This window comes from Chamaea fasciata, unplaced genomic scaffold (assembly GCF_029207755.1).
Source record: "Chamaea fasciata isolate MVZ Bird 193981 ecotype frontalis unplaced genomic scaffold, bChaFas1.0.hap1 SCAF_9, whole genome shotgun sequence".
Lineage (NCBI taxonomy): Eukaryota > Metazoa > Chordata > Aves > Passeriformes > Sylviidae > Chamaea > Chamaea fasciata.
This window is the reverse complement of record NW_027094094.1, coordinates 4,708,662-4,735,602: the sequence shown is the minus strand read 5'-3', so window position 1 is coordinate 4,735,602 and position 26,941 is coordinate 4,708,662. Positions and strand designations below refer to the sequence as shown.

Sequence of the window (26,941 nt, the reverse complement as noted above, 5' to 3'; positions counted from 1 at the left end):
TATTATTAATTGTCTCCATCTAATAAAATGTTAACAAAGAGCTGCTTATCTTAAGTCTCAAGTCATTTAGTTACTTAGTTACAGAGCCAAATAATGAAACAATCAGCTAATAGCTAACCCCAGCAAAGACTCTCACAAAACTCTCCAGAGCACAAAAGCCTCAGACCCCATCAAGCCACTTTCACTTCAAAAGGCTTTAGTAAATAACTAAACACTCACCACAGTGTGCCCAGAAGGGTCAACAGACCTGACCTGTCAAGAATCCAAGAGGTTCATTGCAAAATTGAATGTCCCCACAGGGAACACCAGGCTGCCAACCACCACCACCACCGCTGCTGCTGCTGCTTCTCCTACCCCTCCTCATGCCTTTCCTGCCATTGAGGGACGTCCAGCAAGACCACACTGAATGAACAACATGGAATGGGGATGTCAAATAGGTCTCATGACTCTGCAAGTGTCTTTAGGCTCTCTCCAGGAGGCAGCCCAGGTATCACCAGTCAGGTTTGCAGCCTTCCCTCCCACCTCCCAGGGACAAGATGATGGGATTCTCCCTTAATTTAAGCTGACCAATACTAAGAGTATCTCCATGTCCTCTTCTGACAATGGATGATAAAAACAGCCTGCAAAAGACACGGCCACCAGTTTAAGAATGCAGAGAGTCATTCCTGGCCGTGGTGACCATCTCCCATTAGCCAACAGCAAAACAAAGGCTCCTTGGACAAAGGGGTACAAAACAGTGTTTGCAATTCATCCATCAGCTGCTCCAAAGCCACTGGATTCCTGCTGTCCCATTTGTACTGTTACAGTCAGCCAGCTGCCAGCTCTGCCCAGCTCTGCCTCTGCCAGGCACCATCAGGAAGTCTCTGTTCTGATAAAACACTTTCCTTTCCAAATTGCTACAGTTCCTCCCATAATTTTAAAACACTAACAGTTTATTTTTTTTTTCTACATTTCTTGTCCTTGAACAAGACTCCAAAGAGCACGAATCATTTCCCCCCATCTAATGTATAAAAACATTAGTTGCTCAAATCTCATGAAAAAGATCTGGGCTTAGTAGAAAAGCTTTAAACACAAAACTTGGACGCGCCATCCATGATGTTACAAATATAAATACGTGGCAGATTTTAAAGTCTTTACTTGTTCCTTAAACACAAACTCCTGGGCTGCTCTATTTGATAGACTTTCACAAAACAAAATGCCAGATTCTTCAAAATATTTTTTTCCTGGCATGTTCGTTAGCATTGTTATCCTTATAGAATCAAGACATAATCATCTGATGGGTAAAGAGACAAAACCAGACCAAAAAAAAAAAAATTACGTAAGGAACAGGAATAATAATCCTCTTGCCCTGGAAATGAACATTTGCAAAATAAAGTTGCCACATCATACATGGCTGGTGCTCCAGCAAGTGTGGAGCGTCCAGCCACACTGACCTGCTGGAGCTTGGACCTCCACACCATGTCAACTCCTATTGAGTGCTACATATAATAAAACCATCTCAAAAAGTGAATCTCCTCCAATTGCAATAACTTGCCAATGTCATCACGGGTAAGGGAAAATATTACACTGCACTATATCTTGTTTTCCTAAGCTTTGAAGGCTCAGAAAAAAATAAAAAATTCTGGTGACCAACAAAGCGTTTTGCCACTTGTCGGAATCCTTGGACAAGAAAAGAATGTCTCTGCATAGGCCCCCAAAAATTATCCCCATGTGATTATATCCCATCTGTCTTGGGTCATACCCCTTGGCAGCAGGTAACAGTCCCCAAGACGCATTTGGCCCTGGCTACAGCCACCAGGCCCCATCACACCCAGCATAGAAGAGCAGTGGGATGAAACCTCGTGAGGATGGTCCCCTGCTATGTTGGTTGACACGGGGTGAGGGACATGGAAAGTTTCACCAGGACTTTGATGGCTGCCAGGCAGTTGGGTGGATGTGTCTCACTCACCCCTTGGTTAAGAAAGACTCATTCCCAAAGAGAGAGAAATTATACTTGTGTCGGATTATGTCCTTTTCTGACCCAGAGATGGGGCAACTGAGAGGCATTTTAAAAACTCTTATTCCGTTTTCAGTCTCATGTGAAGGGTGAGACAATATAGATGTTACAATTCACACCATCACAATCAGAAGCCAACTATTTCCTAATTACAATACATTATAAGCGTTTTTTGGCCTATCAGCTTTTGCCACACGATGCTGCTAATGCCTTAAATCCAATCATCCAAAATCACCCCTCGTGGGTCCTACCACAGTGCACCCTTCGTAGTCTTATTTCTCCAAAGTATCTAGTCTTATTTGCAAGGCCATCATTTGAAACTTGTTTCTGGTTCCATTTCTCTCCCAACAATGTCTGTCCTGTTCCATGGCATTTCTAACTCAACATTTTCTATCTCGATGTTTCCATACAGATACATACTATGTGAGCCCTCTGTCAAGCTTTGAGAATCCTCAACAAACCCACACACTTGTCTAGGCTTCTTGCAGAGATTAAAAATTTGTACAGCTCTTAGCCTGATTGCTCCTACCTGAGTTTACAGACGTGACTGTCGAGTTAGGGCTGCACAACCTCACAACTTGCGTCAAAAACACCAAGTATCACATGCTCCTGGGCTTGGCCTGGGCTTTGTGCTGCTGGAAGCCAGGCCAGGGAAGACTCAGAGCATGCCAAGTTCAAAGTAAACAGCAGAGAGACCAGCGAGGCCACCTCCTGCTGCTGGGAACTGCCCTGCCACTTTCTTCCTGTTTGTCCCCGTCCCTCACAGTCTTCTCCTTGCAAGACGAAGAGTTCTTTACGCAGCAGCACCAGAGGACTGATCTCCAGATAGGGCCAGAAACAGGAAAGCACCAGGATGGTTTCTGCATGAAGACTTGGCAACCATGGAGGGAAAGAGCACTCCCAACCTCGAGAAGCCAGGCCAAACCCCCTAAAACTACTGTGCTGCCTTTTGTAATTTCATCAGTTTGATGAGAAACTAAAAGCCATCTTTCAGGATGTGAATGTTTGGTTCCAGGCTCCAAATCTTGACCATTTCTGTTCAAGTCATAAACTCCACCATCCACCTAAAGTAACAGAGTGACAGTCTCTCTGCTAAGTGAACTGAGGAGTACAACAAACCTAACACATATGTAACACAATCTCAAAAATAATTAACTGCTCTTCCAACTCATTACAGAAGAGTCTTCTCATGTAATCTATTATACAATACAAAGGGGAAATGAATCACGTTTTGCCACAACCTCAAATGAAAAGCTGAAAAAAAAAATTAATCTTCTCTTTCTAAAAAAGCAGAATTCGAAACTAGGAACATTTTCTTATTGTTTCTTCTTTCAGCAAGAGCAGAACTCAAAATCTCCCTGATTGAATTCTGCACGTAACCAAGTGGCAGAGCAATTAAACCAGCTCCTGTTGTTCAACCCAGCCTTAAAGTTTGCTTGGGAAAGGCTCCATAATAAGATATACAGCCTTGGGAAAGCATACAAGCACGTATATTTGGTTGCAAACGGTTTTTCTTGGGTTTAGAATTTTCTTCCACCTATTCCAATCTGTAGCTCTTCTTCAGGTTCTTTATTTACATTTCAAGAGCAATATAAAACCTGAACAGAACGTAGCGTAGTAGATCTAAACATAAAAACAGAACCTTTTTCTTCCAGGTTTGCCAAAGGCCATGCTCAAGACTATTACTGCTCAACGTGCAAAAGAAATAAATTACAACTGGGAGGTTAAAAATTGCACAATTCAATGTTGCAGTGTTAGTTCTGGAGGCAGAGAACATCTATTCAGATTCCCTACAAGCAAGTCAGCAGTTGTTTCTTTTGTACACCGTCCCATTTTTACTTGACTATACAAATCCTCTTAATTTTAGCAGCTCGTCTGGAAGTCTCATCTTGCCTGTTCCCCTGAAATTCATCTCCCCCCACTTCCTAAAGCGGGATTTGAAAATAGTCACTGGAAACAATATCCCCAAAACATCCTCTCAGCACTTTTGAGAGTCCCATCCACAACTCACAGGGATACAAACTACGGGATATTCCCCAAACACTTCAAAGCCTCAAGGCATACCAGGCTCCCTTTCAACCGAGCGCAACATTTAGGCAAGAGGCATCGTAGCTTGTTTAATTCCAGCTCCACACAGAGGACAGTCTCCAGTGGGAACAAAGAAAGAGCAGCACAAGCCCTGAAGTGAAAAGCCAGGCTGGCTACCTGCCCTTGCAGGTGGCACAAAACCACTCACACAATGCTCCACTTGAACTTCCAGACACCTCCGTCAGGAGTGACGGTGCCAGTGGCTCCCGGGCACTTTGCCATACTAATGGAAGAGGGTTCAAATGCTCCTGAATTGCTAGAAGAGCTATTACTGAGCTGTGGTTCACTGCAGATTTATTAGAGAGTCTCCATGTTAATCCTGCACGGCTGAAATAGCTGTGCTACCCTACTGAGTAAACAATATCAGGGAAATCTGGGTACTCCAATACTGTAGTATCTCAACAGCATTATTTTTCGTGAATAAACAATGTTTAACAGAACCATGATCAAGAAGTACTCAAAATTTGAACTGGGTGTTTAAAATTATTTTCAAGAACTGTCGGGTGGCATTCAGAACTAGAAGTCGTATTACTTTCCTTGAAACAAATTAAATATTGCAACACTGAGACACTGAGCTTTCCAAACCTGCAAAGCCAGTCTCCCAAGAGAGAGCAGGTTCTGCTCCTGCCCAGCAGCAGGTCCTGCCAGCAGCTCACCTCTCCACACAGCCCATCCTAAAGGAAGTGCAGCATGAACCTTACTGAGGTTTTTCTACCCCGCAACTTTTTACCGCAGTTTAAAAACTAAGTTCTTGCGTGCTGTAACGATCAATTCCTGTCCATCCAACCACAACTGAACCTCCTGCAGTCCACCAAGGCATCCCCAGCCACAGCATCCCACTCCAAACGCCACTCAGAAACAGCCACAAGTCCCCTGGGAGGAGGTCACCAGGTGCCTGAGGCGTCACCAAACTTTTTTCTTTCATGTAACAAAACTCTATTCAAAAGTGAAAAGCTAAGAGGAGAAAAAAAATTTCAAATACAACCAAACTATGATTTCCTAGTCCTCAACCAGCCTCTCATGCTCATTTTATTCCCTTCCCATCCTTCAACACGTTTTCCTTTCCAGTAAACCCTCACAAATGCAAGCCATTTCCTTGGTACAAAGGAATTTTCCTCCCTTCCCAGTTCTTGCGGCTTTGCTTGACACGGCGAATGTCCCAAACTGATGAGCCAGTTCTTTTGTGGGGAAGGAAAAGCAATAATTACACACAACCTGCAACGTGTGAGGAGGGGAATGAAAGTAGGTCAGGTCTCAACTCCTCAGCTTCACTGGGGTTCACCAAATGCTTTCACTTACAGCCACTTTAAAAATACAATTAAAATAATAATAGCACAGCAAGTGAACAAAGCAGCACTGTAGAATTCAACTTTCTGTCCTTTTCTTTGATATGGATAATAGCATTTGTGTGATGACAAGAGGCACAAAAACCTGAACCAGCAGAAAATGAAGCCTACAAGACACATCCCAGTATCAGGTGCTGTGATACTCAGAAGTCAAGGAAAAACAAACCCATAAAAAAGGGCCTCTTTGGAAAAAAAAAAAAAAAACAAACAAACCAAACAAAACAAAGAAACCACCAGTGATAATTAAGAGATGGGAAAGGACAATCTGGAGTCATACATAATCGGTTTATAAATTACAAGCTGGTTTGGAAAGTTTTAAAAAAAATCCACATTAAAAAAAAAAATCCACTCCTCTTACAGAATCTCCTGTTTTGCAACTGTCCTGGGAAGCACAGTCCCCAAGGAGCAAATGCCAAGGCAGTTCTGCTGACACTCCCAGCTCCGATTGAAACCCGAAGGGCCAAACTTCCAGAACAGCCCTGGCACTCCCAGCGCACGTTTCGTAATTAGAACAGGAGCTGTTGGCTGCTGCACTCCTGCAAATCTGGTCCTGATTTAAGATCTGACTCTTACAAAGTCGCTCCAAAGTTGCTCAGTTGCTCCAACTTCTCTTTCAATCAGCTTAGAAGTCAGTTTAGTCCCTGGTACTGCAAGACGGCATCTGTGATTTGGGAAGCACGCTGTGCCAAATCTCCCTGAAAAAAAAAAACCCCACTGCAAACACACACTGCAACGTGCTGAGCCTGAACTCAAAGGTCTGAGTTCCAAATCAGTCCCCAAGTTGCTCAGAGGATGATTTTACACTGGCAGGCTCCGTGCCAAACCAAATACTGCCCCGTTTCCCACCGCCACCACTAACACAAACCAGTGTCCTCGGCAGAAGATGCTCCCACTTGTCCAGCTGGGATTCACAGTCTCTTTTCAGCCTGAATTTTGCACTTCTTTAACTACACTGAAATAAATTTTCTCCTCTCGTCAAGCCAGGTGTGCTATTGCACACAGACAAGACGTAACTTGCCAAAGTGGGTGATGGTTCTTTTAAAAACACAAGATTTAAACTGCTCAGGAGCGCTGCTTCGAAGAAAGTCTCTTTCACTCTAAAGCTTCAACCTCAAAGTGCCTCAAAATGTTTAACACTTTAAAATCTGACACTTCCAATAAGAAATTTTTCTCTATAAACAACAGAAAAAGCCGTAATTAATTATTTTTCTAGCATACCCATCTGATCCTAAACTAAACACTCACTTTAAGAAAACACTGATCTCTGAATGTTTTTGTTTAAAGCCATTTAAAGATCATTTCTAGTGAAGCTGGGAAGCTGGATATAGAAATAAGCTCATTAGGAGCTACGCTATGGGTATTATTAAAACTCCACAATAGTCCATCGTCTCATGCATACACAGCCTTGCATAACTGGAGATGTCAGCATTTTCATTGTAAATTCTGCTTTCAGAGGTTTCAAAGTTGCCTGTAAAAAAGTTGCTACGGCCTGAAATTTGTTGCTATTTCCCTGCCAAGGAAGAACTATTTTAACATTAGGAAACTAGGCATTCATTGGAGTTGGCCACTGGTTTGGGGTTTTATCTATACAAGTGGGTTTAAAAAATTATATATATATATATTAAAAAACCTCACAATTCAGCATCTTTGAAAATCTTCTGGCTCAAAAAAAAAAAAAACAAAAAAAAACAAAAAAAAAAAAAAAAAAAAAAAAAAAAAAAAACCAAAAAAAAAAAACCTCACTAAAGGAATGAAATTCCTGAATGTTAATAATTATTACACCCTTTCAAAAAGCTTCAACTGTATGGCAGATCTGCCTAAAACACGCAATTATTTCTTCTACTTTGCAAAATAGTAGCCACACTGAGAGACTACCAACTCCCAGTGTCTCATCAACACGGACGGTAAATAACAACCCGACCCACGTCCAATTAGTTTGAAGCTCAAGACCATGCCCCTGCTAAAGGGCTGCAGATTTTAAACACAGAATGGACACATTTAGACTGATTTAATCTGGCTGCTCGTACAATTCCCCAGAATCTCAGCTGGCAAATCCTGTACTGGGCCAAACAATTTACTGAACCGGATCCCTGAAAGGGCATCCAGCCCTCACCCGAAGCTGTGGGGATGTCACATTCCTCCATAATGGGCTTTAATAATTGCCCTTCCTGGAAATAAAATTAAAAGGAAAATAAATTAAAAAGATAAAGTCGATTCTGGTTTAACTAATCTGGTTTGAATTCCTAATTTAGCTTGCAGATATTAAAGTCGCTGTTGTCATTTAAAAAAAAAAAAGAAAAATCCAAAACAAAACAGTCAAAAGGGAACCCTGGGTAAACAATTTATTTTTTCCTACCAAACTAGAAGCAGCCTTCTGGTGCTTGAACACCACCTCTGTCCCAGGAAAACGATGGATGTGCAGGGTCCCCCCAGCCCTGTGACCTCTCAGCAGGGTGGCACTGGCTGGAGAGGAGCCATGGAGACACCCCAGGATGGGGAGTGGGACAGGGGACATCCCACCACCACAGCATCCCTCCTCCACATGCTGGAGCACCTCAGAAAACCCCACATCCTGACCCAGGCGGGTCACAGAGGCTAACGAAGGATCTCCAAGTGGACAGTGCTGACCACCACGACCACAGGTGACATCAATCTTCAAGCACTGCCAACATTTTTACAAAAATGAAGGCACCTTGCTCATATGACTCCAGGTTTTTGCAGAAAGGAAGGTACTGTGCTGAACATACTTATTTTTGGATGTTGTTTAGTGTCAGCAAGTGGCTCTGACTGATTGAATCCCGAAGAAAAACTCGTTACTCGCTTCCACACATCACCCCCTAAAAGGGGTCTCTCCCCTTCCCTGCTACTCCTGGGAATCTCCCAAATGTAGAACCACTCTGAACTACTGTGTTTTCCACAGGACACAGAAATAGGCTGTCCCTTGTGGAAAGCTTAAATTAATCCTTTGAAATTTGACCTAAATTAAAAGAACTGAAACGCGTTGTCAGGGGCTCCGAGTAGGTGCTCCAAGGACGGTGTCAAGGCATTGCATGTGGGTAAGAGACCAAATTAGCTACCCAGCAGGATGATAACACACAGCCTGGGCAAGGAGAGGTCAAGGGAGAGCTCACTATTTATCAAATATACGTCTAAACTAATTATTCAGTTCACAAAGTAACCCTTCAACCCATGTGTGCGGTCAGAGCCCTTGTGAAATGCTGGCCATCATCAAAGGCCTGGGCACACACAGGCTGAGAGAATGGTGCCTTTGTACATGCTGGGGGAGGCTTATTTCTAAACATCTAAAAGCAGAAAAAGTCTTTCTGCTCCCTAGGACAAAAAACATGTATGCAAACACTGGATGTGAGATATAATTTGAGAGCTGACGGTCCCCACAGAAGTCCCACAGGTCCCATTTCTGCTCACACAGCACAACAGCCTCGGGTTTTGCCATCACTGCTAGGGAATGAAGCACCACAGCTGAGATCCACCACTCTCAGGATCCTCAGGGAGCACCCACAACATCAGCACCAACCTCATCACTCACAACGGGTCAAGATGCCATTTTCAGTGTAAACACCTTCACGTGGACCAGAGTAATATCCAGTGGTCATGGAGGGATATTTACTTACTCAAGACTGACTGAGAATAGCCAAAGAGCACCTTAATTCATGACATCTTGCACATTTCCATGCAACATGATCTTACCCTGTTAGATAAATACTGTTTGAACTGAAGCACTCACTTTAGTATTTTTTATACATAGCCAGATGCTCTGAAGAAAGTTACTGCAAATGCCCCTAAAATTACGTATAGCTGAGAGAAGGTATTTTCTCTGTTACAACCAAAGCAACAAATCTCAATTCCTGTTGGTGTTGTGTACAGCTTTTCCAATAATCTGAGTCACTAAGGCAATAAACAATAACAATCCGAGCAGCTTGTATTGAAAATAAATAAATAAACACAGACAATTCAGGGCATGTCCATGAAGGAAGACTCGGGAACAGATCAGTGAGTGTCACCAAAGGTCATGGCCCTGCCGACCTTCCCAGCTGGCATGAAATGTCATAGCTCTAATGACTGCAGTCAGCAGCCCCATTGAAAATTTACATTATTAGAGCACCTGACCACTCCCAAATTAGCTTTGCCCAAAATGTTTTGGCATTTACTAAATTAAAAAAAAAAAAAAAAGTCTGCTTTGTCTTTGAAGAGATCTTTTGAAGGGTTTTTTATGGTTTGGGCTTGGAGAGCTTGTGGGTGGGAGTGATAGAACCCAGAGAAGGTGATTGTGTAAAAACTTGGTTTTGTTTTGGTTTTTTTTTTCTTATCAAAGGGTTTAATGAAATACATAAAGGAGGTTTTATTTCCCAAATCTCAGATATAAATCCCACACAATTCCCTGTATTCTGCAGCATAAAAGCTCTTATTATGCCATTAACTTCGAAGCGTTTTCTGATTTTTTTTTCTTGTTTCTGGTAATGATTTGGGTTCTCACATCTAAAATTGTTTCACACCAGTAACATTCCTAGCCAGGAAAGAAGTTTGAAATCTTTTTTAACAATTTACTGCTTGATAAAACCCAGATTCCACCCCCCACGTATTCAGTGTATAAGAGACAGATATTCTCAAACTGTGCTTTCCAAAATTAAAAAAGCTATTCTTTCCCTGAAAAGTTGAAAAATTATTAGTCACCATCCAAAAAATACTACTCTTCTCGCAAAACACTTCACCAATCTTCAATCACATTCTTTCTGAATTCACCCTAAAACTAGGCGACCTCACTACAAAGCTAGTCTGAAACCAGAATTATTCATGATTTTGACATTCCCCTGAAAAGCCAAAAAAAGGCACCAGATGTTCAATTAACAAATCATACAGTAAGTGGCAACAAGAGTTGGGCAGGTTTGTTTTTTTTTTTTAAATCTCAGGTTACTTTCAGAAGAAAAAAAAACCCAAGCATTTTTGCTATCAACAATCTCTCTGGCTGACAGATGACAATATTGCCATTCTTTGACAATTTTTTTCAGGAACGCTTGCTAGGGAAGAGGGCTCATCATCTGTAAATAGTTCATCCCCTGCCATCAATAAAAATGTACTTGGAGCGGATTCTAAAAATGTGTTAGCTGGTGACGTCTATTTTTAGAGGCAGTGGATAGAGACAAAAAAAAAAAGTTTTGCATGAAGAATTATTAAATAAAAACGAAGCTGCATCCATGGACACGAGTAGTAGAATGTGTAAAGGCCAAACTCTCGGCAGCAAGCTTGCCCGGTCAGAAATGCTCTGTGGACTATTAGATCAGCTTGACAGCTGAGTTATTAGAACTGTGATCACTCCTCCAAAAGACAGATACAACCTTATGAAAGAAGCCTCACTTCCTCCCCCAGATGCTCAGAGAGCAGGACTGATCCAGCACAACACAGTAAAATCATTCTTCAACGCAATCAGCTCACAACAATAAAAAAGCAGCCCCTCCTGAGCTCTCCAGAGAAGAAAAGGAGAGCTTGAGAAACAGATAAACCTAGAAAAACATAACAACAGGTGCAGGCTCAAAATAGGAGATTTTATCAAAACACCTCTTTCAGCGTGAAGGTCTAGATTGGCCTTTGCTCTCACAGCAAAAAGCTACAGCCCTTCTGTTGAGAACTCCACATTTACACCTCCAGAACTTGTGGTCCAGACACTGCGCCCCCGATTGTGCTTGGATACTAACAGCAACAGGGAACTGTTTGCCCTCAGTACAAACACCAACAAAGCTGCAATAGCGTCTTTGCAGAGTGCCTGGCAAAACCGAACGTTCACAAATAAAAACTACTGAGATTCGTTTTTCTCTGGACTCCTCAGGTTAAGACAATCCCAAAGAGCAGCAGCCACTCGTCCGCTTCACTCCTTGAGACAGCAACACGGAACAGCACAAAAGTGCCGCAGACTGGTTTCCTTAAAGGCCCATTCCTGAAAACTTTCATCTGTACACTTTGATTATACAACGTGATGACAGTCCCAAGTGAAATCACTGACACCACTGGCTTGCACAAGAATAAACAAACGCACGCTTGTACAAACACAGCCCAGGCGAGAGCAGGGGAAGGCAGAAACCGTAACTCTCCAGGGCTGGTCTGTTACTTGCCTTAGATTTACCAGAGCACATGGAACGATGTTGACTTCTATTTCAGACGTCCAAGCATTTAAAATTAACTTCTTTTAAGGAATTAAGTATTCTAGAGTGATTTACCTTCGGGTTCCACCGTGGTGTCTTCAACAACTAAATTAAAGGAAGGTCGAGCCAGGCAAAGTCCAGCCATGGTGACCACCACCAGGCAGATAAGGCAACCCGAATCCCAGCTGACCATCTTTTTAGAGTAAATTCCTGGTCCATTTCCATATCTCCATGTGGACTTTAATCCCATCTGAACTCCTCTAGAGAAGCATGGAGAGAAAGTCGTGCCTTCGGCCAGGGTAATGCCTCCTCCCTTGGAACGACGGCGGCTGCTGCGGGGAGGAGAGAGATTGAACACTGTCAGCACAAACATCTCCAAACACAAACCAAAAACCTTCATAAAGCCTCGAACAGAGCTAAGGTGAGAGGGAGGAGAGGAGGAGGATGGGAAAAATAGCTTTCCAGCTTCAAGAATATGTGAAAAGTGAGTGACTTTTCATCTTCTGTTAGCAGTTTCCATCATCACCTGAGGCGTAACCAAGTCCTCCTTGTTTTCACAAAATCACTTCTCAGCACATATTGAGAGCTATTTTACTGACAGAAAAACATACAGGATTTCAAAAATGAGAGGCACACACATGTGCAGGCACATAACCTGTAATGCTGCAAAATTACCACAATTATACAAATTATATTCTTGTTATTGTTTGAAGGTTTATGTAAGTTTGCCTTGTTTTTCATTCCTCCACCTAGGCAGTTCTGCAGCCAGATGAATTTGCAGGAATTCAGTAATTTTCCACAAGAAAAACAGTTGAAAAATGTACTCCTTTGACTTGGAAAAATCTGTAAGACCATTTCAGCCCAGGACCTCCAGCTCCCCCATGGGTGTACCGTCTTCTGACACAGTTTAGTGTCTTTTTGGAAGCTCCCAAGTCCTGGACAGGTGAAAGACTCAAGTCTTTGCAGTGGTATTTGTTTGCTACACTGCATTACAGGCAATTAAAATCTGTACAAAATACCGAATAGACTGCAGTTTCACAAGAGATCTCCCCAGCATCACTTTCCATCCATACATGGCAAGCTGTGTGCACGAACCTTTCTTTTCTCAGTCTCTCAATGATGCTTATGGAGATATAATTTTCAGAGGTGGGGAAAAAACAAAAAGTCTATTTTATTCACAATAAAACAAATGCAAATGAATGGAGTTAAGTGGTAACCCAGGCACGGTCTGACAGAGAAGTGGCACCTAAGGAACTGGCACTCCCTTCAGGGGACCCTGTTGCCTCCACACTGAGATGCCAGGTGAGGGTCAGAAGAGCATCCTCCTCGCAGGGTGATTTAACAACTCAAGCAGAAAATTAGACCTGATTTTCCGCTTCAGAAATAAAAGACGCTAAAACCTCAGTAAATGGATAAAACAAGTAACTGCAGCAATTGTTCTAATCTGGTCAATGATTCATCTTAGATGTGATGAAACCCAACTGAAATTTGGAGAGCCCCTCGTCTGGAAGTGGAAAAAAATAACACAAAACCTCTTTTTCTCTCCTGCCCTCAGTACTTGAAAATCTGAAAAAATAAAATAAAAAGGGAATGTGAAGATAAACTTTTCCAAACTCCTTGTCATTGGGATTTGGTGTGGTACCTCAGCATGCAGAAACAAGGATACAGATACTCCTTTTATAAAGCCAACCATTTAAAAAGTTGATTCTGATTTTCATTACCCTTGTGCTACCTGCTACAAAGTTCAAAAATGCTGTTGAGGCATCTTTTATCTTGGGTACTGTACACAGTAACTTCTGGAGTCCGTAGAAACAGGCTTTGGACAACATAAATAAGCCACTTGAGGAAAACAATTAATACATGGCATCCCAGGTGAATCCCTGCTACTTCAGGGCAAGCTTTTTACAACTCCATTGATATCACCTCAAAGCCCTGTCCCTTCTGGAGAGATTTCAGCCTGGCCCGAGCATCCCACACCACAAGCTAGCAACCACCACTAAATTTCCAGTGAAAACACCACCAGACCACTGCACAAACATTTGCAAAGAGCCTGCCCAGCCCTTTTATAAATAAGCACAGAGCAGGTGTAGAGCTGAAGAGAGCTCAGTTTGTGTCTGGAGCAGGACCAGAGCAAACCCCCCTGGATGCCGCCACCCAGGTCCACTGCCCACCTCACTGCCTGGCAGCCACAGCCCTGCAGCTCAGTTTACCCAGCTGGAAAGTGGGTAGAAACCCCTAATTAACAGCCTGGATGTAATGCTGATTTAATTTCCATAAATCATCCTGTAAACTCCGATTAAAGTCAATGTTGATAAATGCAAAACCCTATCATGGCTTTGCAGAAAGAAAACATACCAGAACGCCAGCAAGTATTTCAGACTCCAAGAGCATTAATTCCACTGACATTCCTGCAGTTTCAGATTTTCAGACTACACTAAACGCCACTGAAAGCACATTTGTGGTTCCTATCCTCATCCTAAACCCTGGAGTGCGGCGGCACAAGGCTACTTGGCCACGCGTCTCCTCACCTGAAGATTTTGGTTGGCTCCTGCACCTCAACATCTGCCGGCAGAAAGAAGAGATTCTCCATCCACAGGGCAGCAGCAAGCTCAAAATCCAGGCTCGAGAAGGTGCAACAACGCAAAAATCAAAGCACTGCGCCCATCCATGGTGCCAAGCCACTCTTTACCACCAGGGCAGCAAACAGGCTTGCAAGGATCGCCCTCTCCCAAAAGAAGTGGAGCCCAGCGAAGACGAAACGAAACCAAATTCTTTTCATAGTTTAATTGCCACAGTTGCTGGGGGACGAGTCCCTGGAAAGACCTCCTGCGCTGGATAATTATGTACCTCTATCTCAATGTTTGGAACACAGCCTCAGCATGCTTTTTGGCCTCCACAATTCTGGCTTCCTGACTACAATACCATAATCCCTCCTGGAGTCTCAGACTCAGTGAAAGCCACACGTAGTGTTTATTTTTCCCCTTGAAAGGGAACTCTGTCTCTCTTCTCAGCCTACACTTTGGGGAGGAGTTGTCAGCCCCCAATGATTGATGGCTCTCCTTGCCACTCGCTCATCAAGTCAATTTTCACCTCGTCACATACCTGCCCAAATTTTCTTTGCCAAACTGACAAGCATGGGAAAGCAGACTGGTTTGGGAGCCCAACCAAATTCCTCCAAGCTGTACTTCAGTTTAAACACACTCGCACACACAAACAAGTAGTACTTGTTCAGCAGTGGCATTAATTAAATTCGATGCTCAGTGTTCTTTTTAATCTCCTTGCATTGTTGTTTATAAGATGTTTATCACTCCCCAGAGACAGTACGATTTGTAGAGTATGCTAACCAAATCAATACATTGCTCACTGTATAACTTTTCAGCATCTTTCTCAGTTAGGCGGGGAATAGCAAAATCTGAGTGAAATAGGGATCTTCCCTCCACAAAGAAACCTCAAGAGCTCTAAAAGCCCAGTAGCTTCGCCAGAAAAAGCCAGGTACATGAAGCTTTAAAGCTAACAGCTTTATATATATGACAGAGGAATCCTGTATGGACAGAAAATGCAGACATATCCATCCGTCTATAAAAATATATATACACATATACATCTAACAAGACACTTCAGCAGAGTTCTATCTCCAAGCAAATCTGAGCATCACAGCTATTAAACATTAATTCTGGAGGACTAATGGGAACCGGCTGGCAGCTTCAGTACTTTTTCATTGTTTGAACTTCTTTCATTTGCTTTCCAGGACTATCCTGTTTTTCTCAAGTCTTTTGCCACCAAGAGATCGGGGAGAGGGGGGGAAAAAATCTGCATTTTAATTGACATTCCAGAGAGCGGGAGAAGTCCAGAGGCTGCTGATTGCTGCTATTCAGCCCAAACAGGCTTTTCAGATGAAAATGAGAAAAGGCTAGTGGAAGATTTACAGGGATTTGGTACAAAGGAGACAATGAAGTTTTAAATGTTGATAGCGTTTCACACCAAACGCATAATGGGTCCCAGTTTGAAGGGGCCGTTTTGCATTTAAATCTATATCTCACTGACGATTTCTCTCCCCCCCCTTATCTCAGACGGGGCGGTTGTGGCCCCCGGCCCCGCTCCCGCAACACGGCGGGGCAGCACCGGGCTCCGACCCGGGGCCGGTACCGAGGCGGGTCTGCTCCTCCGGGGCCGAGCCCCCCGTCCCCAGCCCGTGCTGCCGCTCCTGCTGTCACCGCTGGAACCATCCCCAAAGACACCCGCGGGGATGCGGGCAGGCAGGGCAACAGCGGTGCTGCTCGGGCTTCCTCCGGTGTGAGTGACCACAAACCGACCCGCAGCTCCACCGGGGAGCACAAGGGAGCTCCGCATGGGCACAGCCGCCCGGGACACCCCCGAGCCCCGCACCAGGAGACCCCCGAGCCCCGCGGAGCGCTCCCCCGGCCCTGCCCCGCCGCCTCCCCGGGGCCGCCCCTTCCCCCGGCCCGCCCGCTGCCTTTTACCTGCGGCGAGATCGCCGGGCGGGCTCCGCTCCGCGGCGGCTCCCGGGCTGGGGCGCGGTGCCGAGCGGCGGCGGCGGCTCCCGGGACGGGGCCAAACTCCCGTCAGAGCGGCCGCGGTCACTGCGCGGGCGGCCCCGGCTGGCGAGCCCGCAGCGGCGCAGAGCCGCGCATCCCCCGCGGGACGCGCCCGGGGCAGGCAGGAGGGCGGCGAGGCGAGGCAGGAGCCGGCCCGGCGCCCCGTCCCGTGCCGTGCCCTGGCTCGGCCGCAGCGGCTACCGCCTCAGAGGGGCGAGCCCGCCGTGCCCGGCGCCAGCTGCCTCCTCCCCCGCGCGGGCATCGCCGAGCAGCGCGCCGCGGGTCCCGCTCCGCTCCATCCAGCCGCCCGCCCCGAGCCGCCGCAGCTTTGTCACGCCGACAGCCCCCTCGGGTGGGAGGTGGGTTTTCTCTCCCCCCTTTCCCCCTCTCGGCGCACTCCTCCGGCTCCTTCCTCCTCCCCCGGTCACTCCCCCCGCTGCAACCCGAGCCGTTTCCTGGACGGCGCTGCCGGGCTCTGCCAATCGCCGCCGAGCCCCTTCCCCCGCCCGGCCCTCGGAGGTGCGGAGCCGGGAGCCCCCACCCCGCCCGAGGGTCGCGGATGTCCCCGCGGCGCGGAGCCGGCGCGCTCGGCAGCACCGGAGAGGGGCAGGAGGGGAGCGGGGGACTCCCCGCTCCGGGCGCTGTCTGCCCGGCGGGACGGGACAGCTCATCCCAGCGCCACCGCAGGGCTGCGGGGGAGCAACCCCGCACAGCTCCCGGACGGGTGCTGCACTGAAAGTTTTCCAGCGGGTTGGAAAGGAAAGACGGGGAGCGCGGAGAGTACCACGGCAGTGACTGAGCCTGGGCTGCGGCACCGCCACCGCGGCGCTGGGCAGCATCTGCATCCTCACACACAAACGGTACCAGCTCAGCAGCGGTCGCCGAAACCTCTCCTGAAGTGTTTCTGGCTCAGAAGCCATGGCTGGCCTGTGGCCAGTTCCATCTAGAGAGGATGGTTGGATAACACCCGCTCCAAAAATCACCCTCAGGAGCCTCTCAGTTCAGAGCCTGGTTCCAACTGCCCCGTGAATTGGTCTGACACTGCGCTTTCAATACCTGTCTGTGTATACTTTTCCAAATGGGAAAAGTTGTCGAAAAGTTATGCAAACATCATTTGCTTGGACACACGGATTTAAAACTGCATAATATGGGTATTCAGAATTCAATGTTGCTCAGCCTGATCCTTGCTTAATGAAACATTTGCTTTAGACACCATCAACTAAAAGGGTTTGAATATGGAATCTGTGTAATGCTTGCTTGTGTAGAGTCAGCTTGACAACAAAATCAATAAGTGGTGGTTGCCTCAAATTTAATCAGTGTTGATCAATTTAATGTTATTTTATTTAAGGTCTACTGTACATTTTATATGTTGTGTGCAGTATTGATCAAGGGGATTTTCAAGGACTGAGGCCACACATAGTGTAACTTTATTTACACACACCTAGACACCAAAAACTTGGAAACAAGTTTTCTTTAGAGTATGTGCTTACCTCCCAGCTTGTATTTTCCCACCACTAGCACAGTCTTTATGAGGAATGGCAGACAAATTTGTAATTGATTGAAAACACAGGTTTAGTATTTTTTGTTGTTGTTGTTCCTCCTAAAGCAGCAGACATCTGAATGTTCTAATTGAGAAGCTGAGATGTCACAGTCAAGATCCAATTTTCCCAGCACCGGGCATGTCCATCGCCCATTGAAAACATTGTTAACACATTCTCACATAAATTATTGTCCGGCACAGGAAGCTGCAATACCTTTCCCCATTCATCGATATCTTTGCATACTCTGAAAGAAAAGGAAGCATTCCACTAAAAATGACAAATCAGAACACCTATTTCCAAGGTCTGGAAGCACTTGTCAGAATTTATTCTTTTGGAGGATGAAAAGATAGCAGTCTATCAATAGCAGCCTTTTCTCTTAAATGAGCCACATTCTCCTAAAGTGGCCCACAACAGCCCAGCTCCTCAATCTGAGAAAAGCAGAAGCATGTTTGGAATTAAAGGGGTGGGGGGGTGGGGGGGAGATCAATTCTGTCATCATATTTAGGCTTCAAGAGATCTCAGTGGGCCCAGGGAGCCTTTCATAGCAGTTAGGCTGCTGAATGAGAGCATAATCTCTTTACAGTTTTTTCGTCCTCCTCTCAAAGTGGCTGGGATCTTTTCTGTGAGCCCTCCTGCACGTGAATGGTGTGGCTAATAAGCCTATTAATGAGGTTCCACAGCAGAGTGTGAATAGGTAAATAAGCCCCAATCTGTTGAGGTTCAGGAGCAAGGGCAGTAAAGCCATCATGAACTAAAGGTGACAGTTTGAACTGAAATAGGAACAACAGCTCCAGGTTTCAAGCGAAAGAATAGACAGACAAGGCACACATTCAGGCTCCTTCTACCCCCTACCGAGTCCTATTTTCTCTCCCATTCTTCCTCCTTTATAAAATGTCTTGAGTAGTCACCCATTTTTTCAAAAGCTCTTGAGACGTCCTTTTTCATCCTGGCAATGATACATCAATAGGGAGGAAGGAAAATGAGGACACCAATGCTCCTTTGCCCCGCAAGTTTCAAAAGCAGGAACAGCGCTGTGTGCCCTCGCATATGGAAGCGGGGGAGGAGAAAGAAAGTTAAATTGAATCTTTCAGCCCTGCCAGCTCTTTGTCGCTGCTGTCAGCCGAACTCCGGTCCTCCCTCTGCACGCAGGCAGGGATGCAGTTAATGTTCAACGGGAGCAGGGTCCAAACCCTGCTCCAGCTGCAGCCAGGGCACAGCTGGGCTCGGCCAAATCCCCAGCGAGGGGCACGCAGAGGTGAGGAGATGGATTAATCCCCTCCCGACATCGCTTTGACCCGGCGGGGTAAGGGGAAGATGCGCCTGACTTCGGGCTGCTCCTGGGCTGGACCCAGCAGAGCCCAGCTCATCCACAAAAGCCCGGCTCATCCATAAAAGCCCAGCTCGAAGGGATGAAGGCAGAAGGTTCAGCAGGTGACAAACAGCTCGTGTCTGCGGAGGGATGGGGTGAGATGGGCAACCGATGCCTCCGAGTGATGTGAGAAAAGTCACCTCGGAAAAAAGCACAGCACAGAGCTTCTGAGCACTCTCAGTTCTAGTCCTTGCAGACTCTCTGACATTTCTTTTAAGTGCTGGAGATATCAGGGCAGCCAGGGCTCCACGGGAACCGGCTCCTCCATGGAATTCCAGCCCCAGCTCCTGGCACGGTGCAGACAGATGGCAAGGGAGGCCATGGGTACCTCGGGGAGGCAAGTTCTGCAGCACTGATCTATCCTCCGGGTGCAGGACTTGCTAACATGCCACAGTTCCATCTGATGAAGACAGGATTAGAATACAGGGAGTTAAATTAGGGGGGAAAAAATGAAAGAAAATGAAAGCCCACACGTTCAGTTCTTAGGGGGCTGTGGGGAGAAATCCTCTAGATCCAAATTCAACCACACATATTACCAAGGGTTTTTTCCACAAAAGACAATGGGAATCAACAGTTTTCCCCCATTATTCCGGCTTTCCCATCCAAAAATTTCTCCTGTCCACGCTGGTTATGATTAAATGCTTCTCTAAGATTTCTTTTTTTTAATTTCTTTTTTTTTTCCTTAAAGTTTTTCCAAAGCTAAGTGTCTAAACCCAGACTTTGGCAGCTAAAGTATTTACCTGGTTTCCAAAGTGTTTATGGTTTACTTTCCAGACAGCTTCAAACTTTTTTTTAGGGTACCAAAGAGCAAATCATAGAATCCCACTTCTGAATTTTTTCTTTTTCAAAGACAAGCAAAGTTGCTCTATGGATTTTCCAGTGTCTTATGGAAGAGTCATTTCATACAAAAACAACCCTGTTCTAAAATAAAAGCTGCTACAGAGAGGCTTCCATCACTGGTTCTCACCAGGTATTACTTCAAGATGCTGCTAAACTGAAAAATTGAGATTACAATCAATTATTTTAATGGCAATAGATCCAATAATTATCCATGAAAATGTGAAGCAGATGGGCTACCGAGGTCTTTTGCAGCAAAATGTGTATGCAAAGGGGGGGAGGCTGCAGTTTCTGGCCCATCAAGGGATAGTTTTACTGGGTGCTTATCAAACAAGCAAACCTCATTTTGGTTAAGCCAGACGAGGGGGCAAAATATTTGCTTTTGTCTATCAATTTTTGATCTTCCTCTGCATTATGAGCAGCTGAATATTCTAGGAAATTCTTCAGGCAGTGAGGCCAAGCAGTTGAGAAAAAAATCTTATTTTCACTGCTACTGTGTCAATGTCTTGTAATGGCATTTGAGTATCAACACTCCCCTCGGATTGTTATGCCTCGTAGCCATGTAACCTTTCTGCTGCTCCTCTCATTTTGTGCGTCTTAAGGAAAATATTCCAAACAAATATTTGTTGTTTTCATTACAGTGTTGCAAGATGTATTTAAACAGGAAATGTGGTGTGTTTTGAGCAGGGTATTACACTGGGATCCTGGACATTCGATGATTTCTGCTCTTCTCCACTGGCTTTCCTGGGAAAGGCACTTAATTTGTCTGTGTCCAAGCTCTCCAGCTATGAAATGAGAATAATAGATGCTTCCTGTCTCCTACCCTTTATCCAGTTCATCTATTTAGATGGTAAGCTCCTCATCTCTGACCATGTTTTTATGCATGGCTTAGAACAATAGGACGTTGATCTCAGCTGGAACCTCCAGGCACTTCCATAATGCAAATATTGAATACTAAATAATCAAAATAAAGGAAAATCCTCAATTTATTATGTATTCTCTCATAAAGAATTTGTCACACGCTGTCCTGCTAGAGCACCCCTGGCTCTCAGGGAACAGTATCATTTTTAAAAGAGTGGAAAGCAGCATCCATTGGAGAAGATCTTTTAGCAGTGAGCTCCTTTAAAGCAGACTGCAGAGAAACCCTGTGAATAAATTCCTTCTGAGTGCTGAGCAGGGCACAGCAAGACAGAGCCAGACTTGTAAAAATGAGAAGACAAAGGCTGCAAAGAAAATTTCTCTTTCTGTTACAGAACTCGTGTATATTTTGCTTGTTGGCCCGAGCACTTCTCATTTCTGTTTCCAGCTGATCAATACCCGCTGGTTTTTTTCTGCTGGAGCCCTGTGTCTCACTGGACCAGCTAGTGGTTGTGGCAGCTTCCCCTGCAGTGTTACATCAGATCAGATTCCTCTCTGGTGACACCGCAGGGTTCAGCAGAGGTGCTCCAACTTCCAGGCACAGCCTCAGAGCAGGAGGTGTGAAGTCAGCCTTACACCAGGGTTCCTGTTACAGCTTAAATCCTGGAAGGAGCAGGAAACTGGAAGGCAGAGACCTACAGTGTGGGCAGTCTGTACTTTCTGTGTCCTGTGACCCAGCTGTCCCGCAGCACCAAATCCCAACAGATCCCTCCTGCTTCCCAAATCTTCTGCTGCAGTCAAGCTCTGCATTTCCAGTTCACTCTCCCACAGGCCTGGGTCCAGGCACAAGCAGGCACAGTCACTCTGTAGCAGTTAAAAATATAAAATAAAAATAATTCTTCTACTTCCCACCTTGGGTAATAAAGCACTAAATGCCTACAACTATTTCCCTGCCTCATTCTTCTTAACCCTCAAACATCTTTCCAGTCAGCATTCTCCAGGCAGTTAATATTCTTTCTCCTCTCCCTATCCTTTGCACATCATTTCCCTTCCCTATCTCCTACCAGAGTTTTCACAGGAATTTGCTTCTTCCTTTATGTGTCTCTCTCAATGAAAACCATGCCTTTTATCAGCTCCTGTAAGATGACCTCCTCCTCCTCCAGTTTGGGTGATCGTGGTACCCACGATTTCGCTTGAGACACTGGATTGCCTTGGAGAGCAGCCAGTGATCTGCCCAAGAAAGTCTCCACATAAACAGAGATGCACCGAGGTTTAACAGCCCTCATTTGTTAACTCTGTAACCACGTTCACGGGCTGCAGTCCCCAAACATGGGGTGGAAAGGCAATGGTCAGGCAGATAAAATCCAAAGACAATTTGATACAGGCATGGGGAGTTCTTAAACCGAAGTCACAGAAAGGTTTCCCACACACAGACCCAAATTGTCCTTTTTCCCTGCTCCCACAGACCCAGAAACACCCTTTGCTCCTTCATTCTTCTCTATTTTAAATAAAGGGTTGCAGGGAAGCTTGCTTTGCATGAAATCCAGACTTTCATTACTGCATATTCTTATGCATACGAATGAATATTCATATATGTCTAAACACACAGCCATATTTCAGGGCTTGAAGAGAAGGCCTGCTTTTGATTTAGATAGCCAAGCTGAGGTCAGATTCCATTTCTTAAAGGATACCAAGGCTTGTGTTGGTGATTGCTGGATGAGAACAACCCAACAACCCTCATGCTGCTTTCCTGATGCCAATCGAGCAGAGATCCTGCTGGAGACTCCCAGGGCTGCTGAACTCAATGGGTCAGGAAATGTTTTGCACTGTGGGTACAAGTAAAGAGGCCAGAAACTTGATTACAGGGGAGACTTAGTTAAATATTCACTGGGATTCATTATGTGAAAACCACTAGAAAGGAACAAGTTTCTACAAGAAGGGTAGGGCTGTTTTATTCTTGCTTCTGCTGTGAAATGCTCCCGGTGGCTGCGTAGCCCAGCTGCTGTCCTCTAGTGGGAGGAATACAGCAGGTCCGTGAGGATGTGCAGCAAAGCTGTCGCTGGTTTTCAGCCCTGGTGCTCCTTTAATTTGCCAAAGGGAGCCTTGTAGACCCAGCCCTGTCCCACGGGTGTCCTCCACGGGGGTTTCATGACAAATGGCCTCTCCCTACCTTCCCGAGCTGGATGGGTCCCAAAATTTTGCGGGTCCTTTGAAAAGGGCCGTAATGTTGGTTGGCGACAAATGCTGAATCTCAAAAAATCTCTTTTAAAAAGGAGATTTTAAACAGGGCTCCAAATTTTTACTGGAATATTCAGACTCGTTACATGCAAATCAGAGCAATTGAGCAACGCGTCCGAAAACAACAAATTCAGTTTTGGTCACAGAGGACAAGCAAAGAGCAGTAAGGAGTGAGCAGCTGGAGAAACACTGATCCCAGATTTACAAAAATCATTAGCTCTAAAAAGAGTTTTTCATGGCATGCAAAGAGTGAAATCCTATGTTGGCTGGCGAGGTAGCTGTGCCTTAAAAACATACAAGGCAATTTCTCTCCTGTAAATTTTATTCCCTGAAGCCTTACATTCAGCGAACTACTTTCTGAGGGTAAAAAAAAAGAAAAAAAAAAAAAAAAAAAAAAAAAAAAAACCAAAAAACCACCCCCAAAAAAAATAAAAAGAAAGAAAGGCATCAGCAGTCCCGCCCTGCTCCACATGCAGCAACAAGCTCCTGGTTAATTCTAGAAAACAGAGAAACTGAAGCATTTTAAACAGAAACTGCTGTGATCGCCAGAGTACAACCAAGGGGAAGGGGGGGAAGGAGGAACAAGTGGTGAAAAATCGAGTCAAAAGCAAAGGAGCTGCATTTGTAATTGTGTTCAACAGGAAAAAACATCATTTACAGATAAGAAAAAACGCAGGTTTAACCCTGTCTCTGCAAACAAACAGGCAGGAGCAACTACAAGCAATGGGTCTCTTTCCATGTCACAGGGGTGCCCAGGGGTCAAAAGAAGGGACAAAAGGGAACAGAAGCTGAGGGAGAAGAGGAAGGGGCTCATATGGTGCTCTCACTAAAACTGTCATGGAGCCACAACAGGATGGGGAAATACAAGGTTTCTTTGGGGAATACAAGGGTTTTTTCTTTCTTCATTCCTGCCTTGATCCCCAGGTTACTGATGGTTTAAGGGGTAAGGAGCAGACCAGGAGCCTTTTCCAGAGACATGTGAAAAATGGGGTTAACCCCCACTTTCCTCAGGGAGCAAAGATCCCTCAAAAGATCCCAGAGGAAAATCATGCTGTGACCCCATGTGCTTAGAAACATCCAGTTGCTTTGTACTCCAGGAAAATCTGTCTGGTCACTGGTAATGTTAAATGCTGGCTTTAGTACGGAGGCTTCCTTTTCTTGCATGCTGAGAAGATCACCAAAGTGGCTCAGCAGAAAATACATTCTAATGCCCTTGCATCCAAAACTCTGACAGATTTGCCACCCATTTGGAGCTCCTCTGTTAAACGACAGAATGGTGGGAGAAGGGAATTAACTTCACCAGAGGGGAAGTCTTCCAAAATCCTCGTATCCATGTTAGAAGCATGGAATGGTTTGAGTTGGAAGAACCTTTAAAGGTCAGCCATCCAATTTCCCCTGCCAAGGGCACTTTCCATCGTCCCAGGTTGATCCGAACGCTGTCCAGCCTGGCCTTGAACATTTCAGGGATGGGGCAGCCACAGCTTCTCTGGGCACCCTGTGAGTGCTGGGTCATGTCCAGTTTTCCTCCCCCTTTCCAGCCTGCAGCACAGAGCTCCAGGAAGGGAAAAGCCCAATGGCCTGATGCTGGAGGAGAGGCAGGAGCCTCCAGGCATGGCACACCCCACTCCTGGGGGGCTGTGCTGCCTCTCCCTGTGGGATCTGTGGGCTGGGAGCTGAACCTCATCACCAGAGCAGTGAGGAGAAGCAGTGCACAGCTGTTTGCACGATACATATCTTGTGAATAAATAAACCTCATCTCCAGTGCTGCTGCTCTCTAAACATCTATAGAGACATGCATTCACTCAAAACATTCAGAAAATAAACAGAAAGAGCGGTGCTCAGTGAACCCTCCTCCTGCCAAAACCCAGCTCTGCAAAAGTGTTGCCTCTCAACAGAGTCCAAAATCTCATCAGACCCTGAGATTTGTCTTTTTCAGAAGTGCTGTCTCCGTTTTCTGATGCAGAGACACCTCAGAGGCTATAGGCTTAGGTTTCCTAAGCCTGATGAATGTTTTTCCACAAATACCAGGAGGCAGAAGGGGGTAAAGAATAGTTAAATGCAGCACAATTGAAAATTAGCTCAAAATGCCGCAAGCTGCAATTCAGATGGATTACAAGATAACCTCAGTAGTTTCAAGAATGTAACAAGAACAGCCCTAAATCAACATAAATACTTGCTCAACAATTTTCATCTCAGGATTAATGTCAGATTTTTGTTGTTGTTGTTGTTCTTTTCTCCTGTGGCATTAAAACCATTTTCCAGCTTTTTTTTTTAAGCAAAGTATTTGTGGTTCCTAAGAAAGGAGGATGAGAATGGTGATGAGGCAGGGGGAGTGGGGTCCAGACACCCTCTAGAGAGTGGGAATGGAGCTGGGTGGGTGCACCTGGGGGATTTGCTGGGGTTTGGAGGGCAGACAGGCAGATGCCTCCTGCCAACCCCACTTTGGTTTTGCCTGCTCGGTTTAGTCACAAGGCAGCTGTGGCCATTTTCAGTGTTTTCTTGAAGGTTTAAATCCTGGTGGGCCATGCCCACACCACGTTCCCACTCAGCAGCACTGACAGCCTCAGAAGCCCTTTCTTCTGGGGTAACTTCTACAGATTTCTTTACAATCAGAGAAAAAAAAAATCCCCAGAGAGCCACCTGTGGCCTCTGGGATAAATTTCTGCTTTATGGTCACCCGCAAGCTGGCTGGGAGACACACCCTTGCTTGCTGGAGTACAGATAAGCTTCCAAGGACTTCAAAGGGATCGCTGAAGCAAACTGCAGTGGATTTCTACAGAAATGTAATGCACAGCATGTGTCTGAGGGGATGGAGAAGAGCTGGGGTGGTTTAGATTAGAAAGCACTATTTGGCTTTAGAGGGGCTTGAGGAAGTGAAAGACACGTAATTGTCTTTTAAAGTGCAATATTTGACTTCGGTTCACCCAGCATTGCAGAAGAGCTTGTAGATAAGCAGTAGAAATTATTTCTTTGTGAGGGCTGGGTACCACTTCCATCTGATGAATCTCCCTTCGAGCAGTTTTCCATGCAGGGTGTCATTGTGCTGGGGTAAGGGTCAGTTATACACCTGTCCAGTCCTAGACATTTATTATTGAATTTGTTACATCTTCCTTTATTCTTTATGGAATTACAGAGTCCTAAAATAGTTTGGGTCGGAAGGGACATTAAAGATAATTTCATTCCAATCCCCAGCCATGGGCAGGGGCAGCTTCCACTAGACCAGGTTGCTCCGTCCCCGACCAACCTGACCTTGAACACTTCCAGGGATGGGGCAGTTTCACTGTGCCAGTGTTTCACACACTCATTGTAAAAAATTCTTCCTTATATCAACCTTCTTTCAGTTTAAAGCCACCCCCCCTTGTCTGATCACCACCAGCCCTGCTGAAAAGCTCATCCCCATCCATTCTGGGCCATTCCACATTGCCTCATTTACTGGAAGTTTGCTGATGGTCTTTATTCATTGTTCGGTTCCAGCTCTGCTCTGTGAGTACAAATAGACAGGATTTTACATATTTGTCAGGAGATTGCGGTGTGCTCTCAGTGTTTTTTCTTTCTATTTAAAGTCAATAACAGCTTTTAGGAGTTAAACAGAAGGATGAGTTTCTTCCCCTGAAGGAAGGTACACCCAAAGAACTAATAGCTAACCTTTACTTGGTTCCTCCTTAGGTGAATATTCCCTATTTGATATCAAGATTTATTTTCCTTGAAGAAATGTGCCAGACCATGCCAACAACATGAAAAATCACTGTGAATTTGTCAGCAGGAACATTTTCTCTGGAGTGAGTACGAGCTTGAAGAGCAGAGCCAGAGTCAAGGCTGAGACTGAAGATTAACTGTTTGTTCCATTAAATAATTTACTGTCCAAACACGAACCATTGTAAAGCGTGTATATCTCAGACCAATAAAGAAATATCTGCCCAGCAAAATTTACCTACATGTAGTTCTCAATTCCAGGCT

The 26,941-nt window shown here is 45.2% G+C and overlaps 1 protein-coding gene across 10 annotated transcripts in view; it reads right to left on the bottom strand.

The window, feature by feature from the left end:
• Nucleotides 1-16,515, bottom strand: part of FGFR2 (fibroblast growth factor receptor 2) — an 81,398-nt gene extending 64,883 nt beyond the window's left edge. For 3 of the 10 annotated variants that reach the window (XM_066190796.1, XM_066190797.1, XM_066190800.1), the window contains exons 1-2: nt 16,067-16,512; nt 11,661-11,917 (exon numbers count right to left, since the gene is read on the bottom strand). In XM_066190796.1, coding sequence (XP_066046893.1) covers nt 11,661-11,835 — 175 coding nt within the window. In that variant the 5' untranslated portion in view covers nt 11,836-11,917; nt 16,067-16,512. Of the gene's footprint in view, nt 1-11,660; nt 11,918-14,113; nt 14,168-16,066 lie in introns of those variants that run through there. The other 7 variants (XM_066190793.1, XM_066190794.1, XM_066190792.1 and 4 more) reach the window with 6 other exon arrangements.
• Between the last annotated feature and the right edge of the window lie 10,426 nt (nt 16,516-26,941).